The 12,030-nt window shown below is 41.5% G+C and overlaps 1 protein-coding gene and 1 long non-coding RNA gene across 8 annotated transcripts in view; one reads left to right on the top strand and one right to left on the bottom strand.

The window, feature by feature from the left end:
- The window catches only part of LOC119522870 (SH3 domain-binding glutamic acid-rich-like protein), a 218,851-nt gene that overhangs the window by 8,808 nt on the left and 198,013 nt on the right, over nucleotides 1-12,030 (bottom strand). For 4 of the 7 annotated variants that reach the window (XR_005214549.1, XR_005214550.1, XM_037821557.1 and 1 more), the window contains one exon: nucleotides 690-813. Coding sequence is in view for 3 of the 7 variants with exons in the window: in XM_037821557.1 (XP_037677485.1) it covers nucleotides 690-813 (124 nt within the window). In the remaining 4 variants the exon portion in view is untranslated. Of the gene's footprint in view, nucleotides 1-689; nucleotides 814-6,249; nucleotides 6,498-12,030 lie in introns of those variants that run through there. The other 3 variants (XM_037821560.1, XR_005214552.1, XR_005214551.1) reach the window with 3 other exon arrangements.
- Nucleotides 5,507-8,638, top strand: LOC119522874. Its single transcript, XR_005214553.1, has 2 exons — nucleotides 5,507-5,571; nucleotides 5,703-8,638. It is a non-coding gene; the product is annotated as an uncharacterized LOC119522874 (long non-coding RNA).

The following is a 12,030-nucleotide window of genomic DNA, read 5'->3' as shown; positions in this document are numbered from 1 at the left end:
TGCAATAACACATTTATTTCCTAATAAAATAAACCTTTTTAATAACATTGAAGTAAAATGGTTTTATCTTTGCATTAAATGACATACCATGAACTTCTGCAATATAAAACTACTTTAAAAATGAGTATTAAAAGCTATTTACAAACTCCGGAGTGGGAACAAGGGGTCCTCCTGAGCTTAGGGTAGGGGGGAACCTGAACTATTCCCGGAAAGGGCCCCGCGCTAGGGGCAGAGGGTCCTATGGAATAAGGTGGGGGCTGTGATAAGGGGGGACTATTTTGTGGGGGGTTGAGGACTGGTGGCCTTTTGGGTGGCCCTTTAGAACGAGTACATCTTGCTTTTTGGAGGTTTAGGTGTTGAACAATTTTAGTCCCAGGGAGCCGAGTGGCAGCCCGTGCCTCCCTGCCCTCAGGTGGCCTGCCTCGCCCCCTGCCCAGGGAAGTGGCCTCTGGCCCCTAGCAGGGTTCCCGTGAGGACATACAGCACTCCTACCACCATGGTGCCTCAGACATAGACAGGTGGGCTCCAGCGGGACAGCTGTCACTTGGCAGGTCAGCTCCAGCACAGCTCAGTCACAGGGACGAGCATGAGGCTTACCATGCCCCAAGGGGAGCCTCTGCCCCCACCCCCACCTCCTGGCTGAACGCAGAGAAGCCACTTGTCTTCACTAATCTCCCCCACCCCCTTACCTCGGCCTTTCCATGTGGCTGTTTTTGATGCCCAAATACGCTGTTCAGTGGGGCTTTGGCCGACACTCCCCAACAGTGGCTTGCCATTTCTAGAAAGTACAAAAGGATCCTCTGAGGTCAGGGGCTGTAAGACAAAAAGCAAGTGGTGTCACTAAGAAAAGATGAGCCACTTTTAAGCACCAGGCCAGCAGTTAACACCACCTCCCAGGGGGCTGGCATGTCTTCAGGATCTGGGAACACACTGGCTCCAGGACACCCCTGGATGTACAAGCAGACAGATGTCCTGTGACTTATGACGGAACAGAAATACCAAAAACAAAGGATGCTGGGGACCACTCCCTGGCTCGCATACTTGGGGATCCGCCTCTGCTCTTTCTCCAGTCAGTGTCCAGCTGGTGACTGCTGATCACCGACAAATAATTTACTGGCGGCCTGTTTTACAGGGGAAAGCTTGTGCCCTGGCCAGAGGCAGGTCCTGGCACCTGCTCACCACTTCAGCGCTTGTTTACCAGCGCTCAAACCGTGGGGATAGGCTTGCCCACCTGGCCCGGCAGCAGGAAGGCAACACCCGAGTCTGTAGCCACGCGCCGCTGCCTGCAGACAAAGGGCCTGTTCACCCCCACCCCAGCCCTCCCGGAGCCCGTGGACAGCACAATATGCAGAAAAATGATTAAGCCATTTGGGGTGGTCAGTGAGGATGCCGATCCAGGTTTCAATATAGGGAATTTGATTCGGGTGTCCTGCACTCCCGTAAATGACTCTTTGAACGTGAAAGGTAATTAGCAAATTTAGAGTGCCCTGGGGGGGGGTGGCAATTAGAATTTGGAAAGGTTGGCCATTTGAATTTGCAAAGGGCCCGAGAGCTCCTGGGTTGACCATAGCCCCCAACCCTGCAGCTCGTCGGTGGAAGTCCTGAACATTTTTCAAAAAAACATTGCAACGGAGAGCAAGCGGAAGCAGACGGAGACTGACCCTATGGGACTGACAGTTGACAAAACAGAAACAGAACAGAACAAAGACACTAACAACAAAACACAAAACAGAGACTAGGTCTGTGCTAAGAGACCAATTCCAAACCTGTACCAGAACCTAAAACCTGAGGCCACCGGCCACTGTCGTGGTCCGAGGCCGGGTCTCGGAGTTATGGCTGTGTCCAGCCCTCCTAAAGACCCTAAAGGGGTACCCCACCAGACCAGATTAGAGATCTCTTACCGTTGTGGGCCCACGTCCAGATGGCTCCAGAGGCAGATTTTTTTTTTTTTTTAAATTCAGTTTTATTGAAATACATTCACACACCATACAATCATCCATGATATACAATCCACTGTCCACAGTATGATAACATAGTTATGCGTTCATCACCACAATCTATCTCTGAACATTTTCCTTACATCAGAAAGAACCAGAACAAGAATAAAAAATAAAAGTGAAAAAAGAACACCCAGATCATCCCCCCATCCCACCCCATTTGTCCTTTAGTTTTTATCCCCATTCCTCCACTCATCCATACACTAGATAAAGGGGGTGTGATCCACAAGGTCTTCACAATCACACTGTCACCCCTTGTAATCTACATTATTATATAATTGTCTTCAGGAGTCCAGACTGCTGGGTTGGAGTTTGGTAGTTTCAGGTATTTACTTCTAGCTATTCCAATACATTAAAGCCTAAGAGGTGTTATCTATATAGTGCATAAGAATGTCCACCAGAGTGACCTCTCGACTCCATTTGAAATCTCTCAGCCACTGAAACTACTTCATCTCGTTTTGCATCCCCCTTTTGGTCAAGAAGATACTCTCAGTCCCACGATGCCGGGTCCACATTCATCCCCGGGAGTCATACTCTGCGTTGCCAGGGAGATTTACACCCCTGGGCGTCAGGTCCCACGTAGGGGGGAGGGCAGCGAGTTCACCTGTTGAGATGGCTCAGTTAGAGAGAGAGAGGGCCACATCTGGGCAACAAAGAGGTACTCGGGGGAGACTCTTAGGCACCATTACATACAAGTTTAGATTCTCCTTTGTGGTAATGAGCTTCATAAGGACAAGTCCCATGCTCGAGGGCTCAGCACATCAAACCGCCAGTCCCAATGTTTGTGACAACATCAACACCAGTCCAGGTGAGGAGTCCAACACATCCGCACCTTCCCCCAGATCCTCGGGGCTGGGGAGGGGGAGGCTGTAAATATATTTTTTATTATCTGCCCAAATTACTCTAGGATGTGTCACTATTTCACTCCAGCCTATACTAACTTACCGTATCTCACTTCCTATTCAAAGTTCCATGCAATTTTGGTGTTTGAACAAATCGACTGTAGAGTTGTACCGTTTAGAAAATTTAGATCCTGTACCAAATAGATATCTATTCCCTTGGTCTCATATGAAAGTTGAAGTTTTAAAACACAATCAGTTTCAACCTTTACCCTTTGGCCTGGCTTGCCCTGGTCTTAACCAGACCTGCTTCATTCATATCACTAATTGAAGTCTGGGCTCCCTTTCAGCTTTTTTTTTTTTTTTTTTTTTTTTGACAGTGGCTGTATGCACTAATACAGACATTTATATCTGCTGAGCTCTAGCTCTGAGTTTCAGGTGTCTCAGAGATATGCATTGTTCCAGAGACCAATCAGGTTATACGCTAGGGGATCAGCATCTCAAAGTTTAGAGATAGGCATTACAATTCAGGGATAGAGTTAACTGCTGTAAGAGCTTACAATCTAGGGACTATTACAATTATTGTGTCCATGTTAGGCTATGTTCTAAGATTCAATTCTGAGTTTACACATTGTAGTTAGTCCATATTGGTGAGGCATCATCCCTCTCACCATGTTTTCTCCAACACTTACTCCTATATATATATTTTCCTACAATTTTATGGAGTTATATTCACATACCATACATTTATCCACAGTGTACAATCAGTTGTTCATGGTATCATCATAAAGTTGTACATTTATCACCACAATCAGCACTTGAAATACTGATTACTACAAGAAAAATTGTTTTGTTTTGTTTTTAGCAATAAGAAAAAATGATAAAAAGAAAAATAACGTGTCATACAATACAATATACTACTAAGGACAGCAAATAACACCACTACCAAGAATCCCATATTACTCCCCTATATCCCCCTCTCATATACATTTAGCATTGGCATATTGCCTTTGTTACATTTAATGGAGGTATATTACAATGTTACTGTTGACCATAGACTCCAGTTTGCTTTGATTATGTTTTTTCCTGAATACCATCCCTTTTTCAAATTTCTACATGGTTGACATTCATTTGCTTTCCCACATGCAAAAACATTTTTATATTTGTATATTTAGTAACAGTCATTGGCCACTCCAGTTTTTGCCACGTTATACAGTCCCAGTCTTTATCATCTATCTTTACCTCTGGTGTCATACATTCTCCTATCCCACCTCTTTCAGCTTTACTCACAGACATCTTTGTTCAGTGTACTTACAATACCGTGCTACCATCACACAGTGTTATGCTATCTATTTCTGGATCTATGCAATCAATCCTAAACATTCTGTAGTCCTTCAGCATCAAATGGCTGATCTCTGCCTTCTTTCTATCTCCTGGTCGCAGAGGCAGATTTTTGAATTTCGAGGCCCGACCGACCACTCGGTTCTCCGCCGGGGCTGAGGAACGTCTCTCATGCGTGCCCCCCTGGGGGAAGACCGGTAGTCGGACCTTGTCTCTACCGATGAGCCTCGGAATATGCCGAGGATTAAAATATATCTTGCTGGGGCCTCCAAATGTTACGGTGCCCGCGAGTTAAGGTACAAGACAGCCAAACAGAATTTAAAGAGCCTTTATTAGTCAGCTAGCTGGCGGCTACTGCCTGTCACTCCGCGCAGGGAGTTTAGTAAGCAGCAGCAGGGACCGGAGATTGCTTGAGACTTATATAGGCAGAAATCACATCCTGAAAATGCAAGCAAGCTACTTTGACAAAAGCAGAGTTGGCGGTTAATTAATGGGTGCTTAAGATCTTTAGCAACCTTGAGAAATTTTCTCAAGGCTGGTGCAATGGTTAATTATTGGAACGGTTACGCTTGGCTAATGCATACATCCGCAAGTCTCACTCCCTAAAACGGCACAGTTTCACTTCCTTCCTCTCAGGGCTTTAATGTTTACTTTGCAGTCATTACCGGTTGAGGGGGAAGGGGACTCTCTTGTTACAGATTAAGGGGAGAGAGCCCACTTCATAACCAAGCATAATACAAAGAGTCTGGCAATTTTTATCAAAAAAAAAATAAATATTATCATTTAAAGAACTATTTACAAAATGTGCTAAGCACTTTCACATACTTAATTCATTTAATTCTCACAATGATGCTGTTAGGTGGGCATCAACATCCTTCCTTTAATAGTAGAGAAACAGACACTCAGAAGGAAGTAGTTTGCCTAAGATTCATAATTATTAAGTGGTAGAACCATAGAATCCAAATTTGCCTAATTCAAAAGCCACAATGCTGAGTTCCTTTGGTCCTTCACTCTAAATTTCCATGCCTCATTTTTGGCAAACTCCAAAAATCCTGTAAATATTTATTGCTACCTACAACTACTGAAAAATGTTTAAATGTGAAGATGAAGGCTGGAATAATGACTGACGCTGAAGAATGTTTTGAAAAAGAAGCAGGCATTTAAGTGAGAGGTCATCTTATTTCACAAAGGAAGGGAAGAGGAAGTGCTAGGAAAAGCAAAGACTTGCATCCACTATTGCACAAACCAAAATGTCTGTCAGAAGGAGGTGGGCCTGAAAAGCACGTCCTCAAGAAGGGAGGGGTACAGGGAGTGAAGGGAAGGCACCCAGCCAAGGAGGCCTGGACTAGGGGAAGAGGTAACAAAGGTTGCTCTGGTGGTCAAGTCCTGTCGAGGTAAGCACCGGCATCATTCGCTCTGATCCTAAAACCCAGGCAACACAAGTTTTACTCGTCTTTTTTCTTCACTCATTAACATTGTTGTGCTTTGGCGGTTTTCTCCCTCTGTCGCCACCCCTCCTACGCAGGCGCTGTTGCCAGAGCTTTCCAAGAAGGAGGGGAGAAGAGGCAGCAGAATCGCAGAGTCCATTTGCTCCTCCAGCACTCTCTCCCTTCCCTGCCCCTTGCCCTCCCACCCCCTGGGTTTAGCAGACAAGGGGAGAAGAGAGAAGAGTTCAGCACTACTGGGAGCCCGGCCCCTCCCCTTCTTCCCAGGCCTGTGGGGGCTGCTGGCTTTCGCGTTGCCAGGCGCCCAGCGCTCTCTGAACAGGGCGCTCGCCTGCGCCACAAGGGCACTTGTTCTCCCCAATCCTGAGCGCACTGGCCGCTGGCCATTAGCAACGGCCCGGGGGAGTGAAGGGCCCAACGTTTGGTGTTCGCGAAGCCCAGCCAAACCAGAAGCAGTGAAGTAGTTGACCCTGGATTACTTCTGCAAAGTACCTCCCGAGTTGAAACAGTGAGCTCCATTAAAGGCTATAGTCTATTATACCAGCGTGTCACGCTCTAGAGAGGTGAGTTCGAAGGACCTCAGCCGGCAAAAAAAAAAAAAAAAAAGACTCGAGTGCAGATTCTAGCTGGGGATTTTAGGCCTTTATTAAGAGATGATGATCGCTTTTCTGCCTTTCATTGTTCAACTCCTCACTCTGTAGGATTTCGGGTATGGGAGGTGCAAGGGAGAGCAGAGAAAATGGTTAAAGCCTTCACCAAGATTTTGCTCTGGGTGAACTGACTCATCTGAGAGGTTTCGGTATCATGAGCTCAGCCATTTTAAGAGTCTCCAGTAACTTTGCGCATGTCTCAGATGGAAGCGATTGGGAGTAGCCCTGTTTGGATGGAAGAAGAAAAATGTTCCTGAGTGAATGACCAAAATCCCCGGAAAAGACTGGATTACTCAAAGAAGGACAAACTCATTACTGATTTCTAAAAAGCAGATACATTTGCATAGATAAGACATTTTTTAGAGTAATTAAAGTGAGATCATATGTTTACTTTTTGGATAAAATATAGGAAATGTTACAGAACAGTGCTGTCCAACAGAAATATAATGAGTCACATATGTAATATTAAATTTTCCAGTAGCTACATTTATTTTTAAACAAACGTGATATTAATTTTAGTATACTTTATTTATCACTATATATCCAACATGCAGGTAATCTATAGAAAAATATATTGCACATTTTTATACTAAGCCTTCAAAATTCAATATGTATTTTTGCACTTAATAGCACATCTCATTTTTGATTAGCCATATTGCAAGTGCACAGTAGTCACATGTGGGTAGTGGTTAAGTTCGACAGCACACTTAAAGAAGGACCATTATATGGCTAAGAACCTCATTCTGCAAAGCTTTTAGAGAAGCAGGAAAACAGAAGGATTTGGAATTATTGTAAATTGTTGACAAACATTCATCACATTCTCATGATAGGGGCAGGGAGGAATTAGGCTTGTTTTCATCCTACAAAAAGCTCACTGCTTTTGCATAAAGCCTGATCAGGTAGAATAGTGATTTCACCTAGGTACCAAGAAATAACAACTATAAACATTTTCACCAGGTTTTTTGTTGTTGTTGTTAAACTGTAATTTATGTTTTTGAACGTGGTACAATGACAGAGGAAATGCTTTGAAATAAAAAAGGACCTCAACGGATCCAGCAGAGGACTCTTCCAAATATTAGTCCATGATTCTAAAAACTGTAGCACAAAAATCATCTGGAGGGCTTGTTAAAGCACAGATTCCTGGGCCCCACCCCCATTGACTGATTCTGTAGGTTTGTGGTGGGGCTTATGAATACAAATTCCTAAGTAATGCTCATGCTGCTTATCTGTGAACCACACTCCCAGCACATTCACACTGGTCTATCCAATTCTTACTTCCCTAAGAGGGTTTCTCTGAAAATGTTTGAAAAACCACTACAATAATTGTGATTTAAGTTACATGCACCATATTTTTGCAATTTTTAAAACTAATGAGCCTTAAAAAGTAGAAATGCTGCATTTTGGAATTTCAGAAATCTCTCACAAGTCCGTTGGAAATAGGCAGAACTTTCTAAATCAGAATTGATTACATTTTCAAGTATTAAAACAGAAAGCCTACTAACATAGACTTTCACAGAAATCCCACTTTAATGAGCTTGGGTTTGTACTTGTCAAATTGTGTGCATATACATTTTCTCATTTTAGCATCAGAGGTTTTTGTGACAAAATTGCCAAAGATTGTCATGTGAAAATGTAGAAACCTCAAACTTCTCCTAAGATGCATCTTATAGTTATAGTATAAAATAACATAAAAGATGTACTTGTAAAGCATGTTTGAAAGAGACCAAACTATTACAATTTTACTTTACAGGTAGTGTGTGTTTCAGGGGAGAAAACAGTGGGGAAAATGCAGCTAGTAATAGATGATGCAAATCAAACAGGTTCATATAAGAAGACATATCAAGAACAGGTCATTTTTATCCACTCACACATTTGTTAATCTTAATCCCCTGGAGTTTATTCTTTTTAGATTCTGTGGAATTTATCTCTGTACCTAGGCATAGGCTCTGATTGGACCTGGTATCATGTCCATTTCCTACACAGAGCTACCATAGATATCATCATAAATTAATGCAGTGATGAGTTCAAACCCTGCCTCAACTGTTAGTGAATGTTAATACCAGTTCGTGTGCAGTACGGAATTAATGTGGTAAATATCTGTAACCCATTACGAATTTTCAGCCACCATACCATGAATCACATATGTAAATATATATATATAATATATGGTACATATTTATATATCATATATATGTATACTAAGAAAATTACCATAACTTTTCTCCTCAAAGGGTCTTCACACCCTTAAAAACTATTCTTCTTCTGTAACATAAAGGACAGGAAAAATGAAAAAAAAAAAAACACATAAAAACATTGGGACCAGTTGATTAACATCTTTCTCTCTATCTACCTATCTAGGTGAAGTAGAGACAGGACGAAGTTACCAGAGTTTTAGATACTTACAAAATAAAGTATGAATTAATAGATATTTCTGTGTTTGAAAGTACTTCAAGAAATGAGGATGAAGGTTTCTACTCCTAAGGCTCTACCACCTCAGATATTCAATGACCAAAAATATTGTGGAGTAAGAGTAAATGTCCATTTTTTATTTTACTTTCATTTTATACCTTAAGGTCATATATATGGGGAAATAATACATTATGGGATAGATGCCTATTATGTTTGCAAAGACATGGTAATTTGTACTTTATTTTGAGAAGATTATTTTAAAAGAAAAATATATCATGTTGCTTATTTTGGGACACTTATGCAGTATTTTTCATCATATATTGTAGTGTAAAATGACAGGTACTTTGGGGAAAATTCTCATCTAACTTAGCTGGCAGAGGTTTGGAAAGGCCCAGGCAAGTTAATTAGCAAACATACCTGGACACTTGAGTTTAATGACTTCCTAATTTGGAATTAACAACATTGATATTACAATTTAATTTTAACTGCTTTTAGGATTTTGAAATGTTTCACAAGGCAAAGGAGAACAAGGAGATTCTGAAATTTGTAAAGGTGGAGTGAAGGGCCAGTTATGAAATAAGAGATGTTTACTGAGATGGATCCATATATACATCCACATACATCAGTTACTATTAATTATAAAAGTAGACTGTTTCATTAAATTTAATTGATTCCTAGATTGAGTGTAATCACTTTAAAACGTGGGCCTTTACCATTTCAATCATGCATAACAATAATTTCTCTATTACACTGTGAATATTTTATTTAAAAAAATGTTGCTAAATGTCCATCAACATCACACTTTTGTTTTAGGAGTCACTACTAGTCCATTTATAGGCATGGGATAGATTTTAAGTACAACTTATGATTTGCTCTCAGTTTTATTTTTAAATGTTTCTCAGCAGATTTAACAAAGTCTTACATACTGTGCTGGGGCTGCTTGTTTGAAAAAGAAAAGAAAAAGCAGATCACTATTTCATTCCAAGCCCTCTTAAATGATAATGAAGAAGGCATAGGAATTTGTATTCTTAACAAGCTCCCCAAGTGATTGTTTTGTACACGAAAGTCTGGGAGCCAATACTAAAAAGTAACAATAATTTTGGGTCACCTCTACTTTGACCCGCACCTCTGCTATAAACAGTAGTCTTCTTCCTAGCCTGTATCTATACCTGTGGCTACTATTTTTTGAAGGGCAGCTCCATCTACTCAAACCCCAACAGAAACCTGGGAGTCATCCTTAATATCACCCACTTTCTCACCCCCATATGCAATCAATCACCCTAGATGACCTAACGTTAACATCTCAGTTACCCCCACTTCTCGAGCTTTTCCCTTACTGCCTTTGTTCGTGCCCTCATCTTAACTCCTGACTTCCGGTTTTACCAATCTAATATATACCCTCCACACTACTGCTAGACCAGTGCCTTTCAACCTTGGCTGAACATTGGAATCACCTGGTAAATTTAAAAATAAACAGCGTCTGCGACCCACACTTAGCATTTCTAATGGGTGGCTAAGGTTAAGAAGAATGATGTTAGAGGGATCTTTCTAAAACATGATTAATCAAGTCTCTAGAGCCTGCAGCACAAATTTCACACACTGTGGTGTAGGAAAACCACATTCCTTAGAAACATCTGGAATATTTAAGTACACAAATTCTTGAACCCTCACCCAGAACTCCAGAGCTGGAACAAAAACATTTGAATTTTAAATGAGTAGCTCCAGGTGATTCTCAAGGGAACTAATTTTTGAGGTATGTTGATTCTTTAGTGAAAATGTAAACTCCATACTCAGTGTTCTTAACCAGACCTAGGTAGACCATTCTTTTCCCATTTCAGTTTCATCTACCTCTTTCCTCCTTTAGCCCTACTTACTTATTTGTGAGTAGCTTCTTATATGCATCAGATTTGAACTCTCATCTTTTTGCACTCAATTGCAGGCCTGCATCCTCCTGCCATCTCCTTAACAAGTAATTACTGATCTTTCAAGCACATCTCCCCAATGATGCCTTTCATGACCCTTATCTCCCTAATAGAATGAAACTCCATTTGTGACCAGGTTGTACTCAGTACCTACTTTTGTAATGCAACTAGAATAGTTTAGAGCCATTGCCTCCCTTGAAAGTTATAATACCCAATACTTCTTGATCACTTACTATGTGCCAGGCACCATTCTAAAATGCTTTGCATGAATTTACTTCATTCAATCCCCTATTTATTATCACCCCCATTCTTTGGATAAGGAAATGGAGTCACTTAGTAAAGTGATTTGCACTAGGTTGAAAAGCTAATGAGCAATTAAGCCAGGATTTGAACCCAGTTTCACAGAGGAGGGGTAAAAGGCCCAAACTGGGGGAGGAGAAATTGAAAGAAGAGACAGCAACAACAGAATAAATCCCTGCTGGGTGTAGGGGGACCAGAGAGTGAAAAGGACTGGTGATTCTTATTTTCAAAGTCTAGCAAGAAAAATCTAGAAGTCCCTCATTGCACCATAACTGCAGAATTGCAATGCTTAAGTGAGGGTCTAGGAAGACAGGGCCTGAGGGCAGCCTCACAGAACTCTGCAGCTCCATTACAGTGAGAGAGCATCCCAAAGTTTCCCATGCTAGCCATGGAGCCCTCAATTTCAGGAAATTGATGGTGAGTGGCCTTTTTGAACCTGGTGACCAGTGAGTAGAAGAATATAGACACATTAACCATAGTTTAAAATCAGTTTCTCATTTAAAATAGAGACAATATTTGCCGTGTGCATATTGGTTTTTTCCCTTCTATACCTTATTCTTCCAGAGATCAGACACAGACTAAGAAAAATGAAGGATATCACCTTTCAGCATAATAACATTCACTGGAGTTGCCACAAGATTGTCAATGGGGTAGTACAAAAGGTCTAATGTTTTTGCAAATTTAGCACTGAGAGTTATCCACTGAGAAGGCCTTTTCTCCTTCCTTCCTCAACCCTCTGGAGTGGGTCAAGTTGTAGCCCCTCAAAGGATATGTCCTTATCCTAATCCCTGGAACCTGTGAATATTATCATATTTGAAAAAAGAGTCTTTGGAGATGAACTTAAACTAAGAATCTTGAGGAGAGAAGATCATCTTAGATTACCAGGTGGGCCCTAAATTCAATGACAAGTGTCTTTTTTTTTAAATTTTATTTTGAAATAAATTCAAACTTACAGGAACAGTTGCAAAAACAATACAAACCCCATACACAGAACTCCAGCATACCCCTCCTCCCCTCCCCTGATACCCTGATCCACCAACTTTAACATCCTGTCACACCATTTGTTTCTTTCCCTCCCTCCCTATCTATCATCCATCATCTATTGCTCTGTCTTCTAAACATATGAG

The sequence above is a fragment of the Choloepus didactylus genome, chromosome X (genome assembly GCF_015220235.1).
Source record: "Choloepus didactylus isolate mChoDid1 chromosome X, mChoDid1.pri, whole genome shotgun sequence".
Lineage (NCBI taxonomy): Eukaryota > Metazoa > Chordata > Mammalia > Pilosa > Megalonychidae > Choloepus > Choloepus didactylus.
The sequence above is the reverse complement of the archived record's forward strand: the minus strand, read 5'-3'. Positions and strand labels throughout refer to the sequence as shown.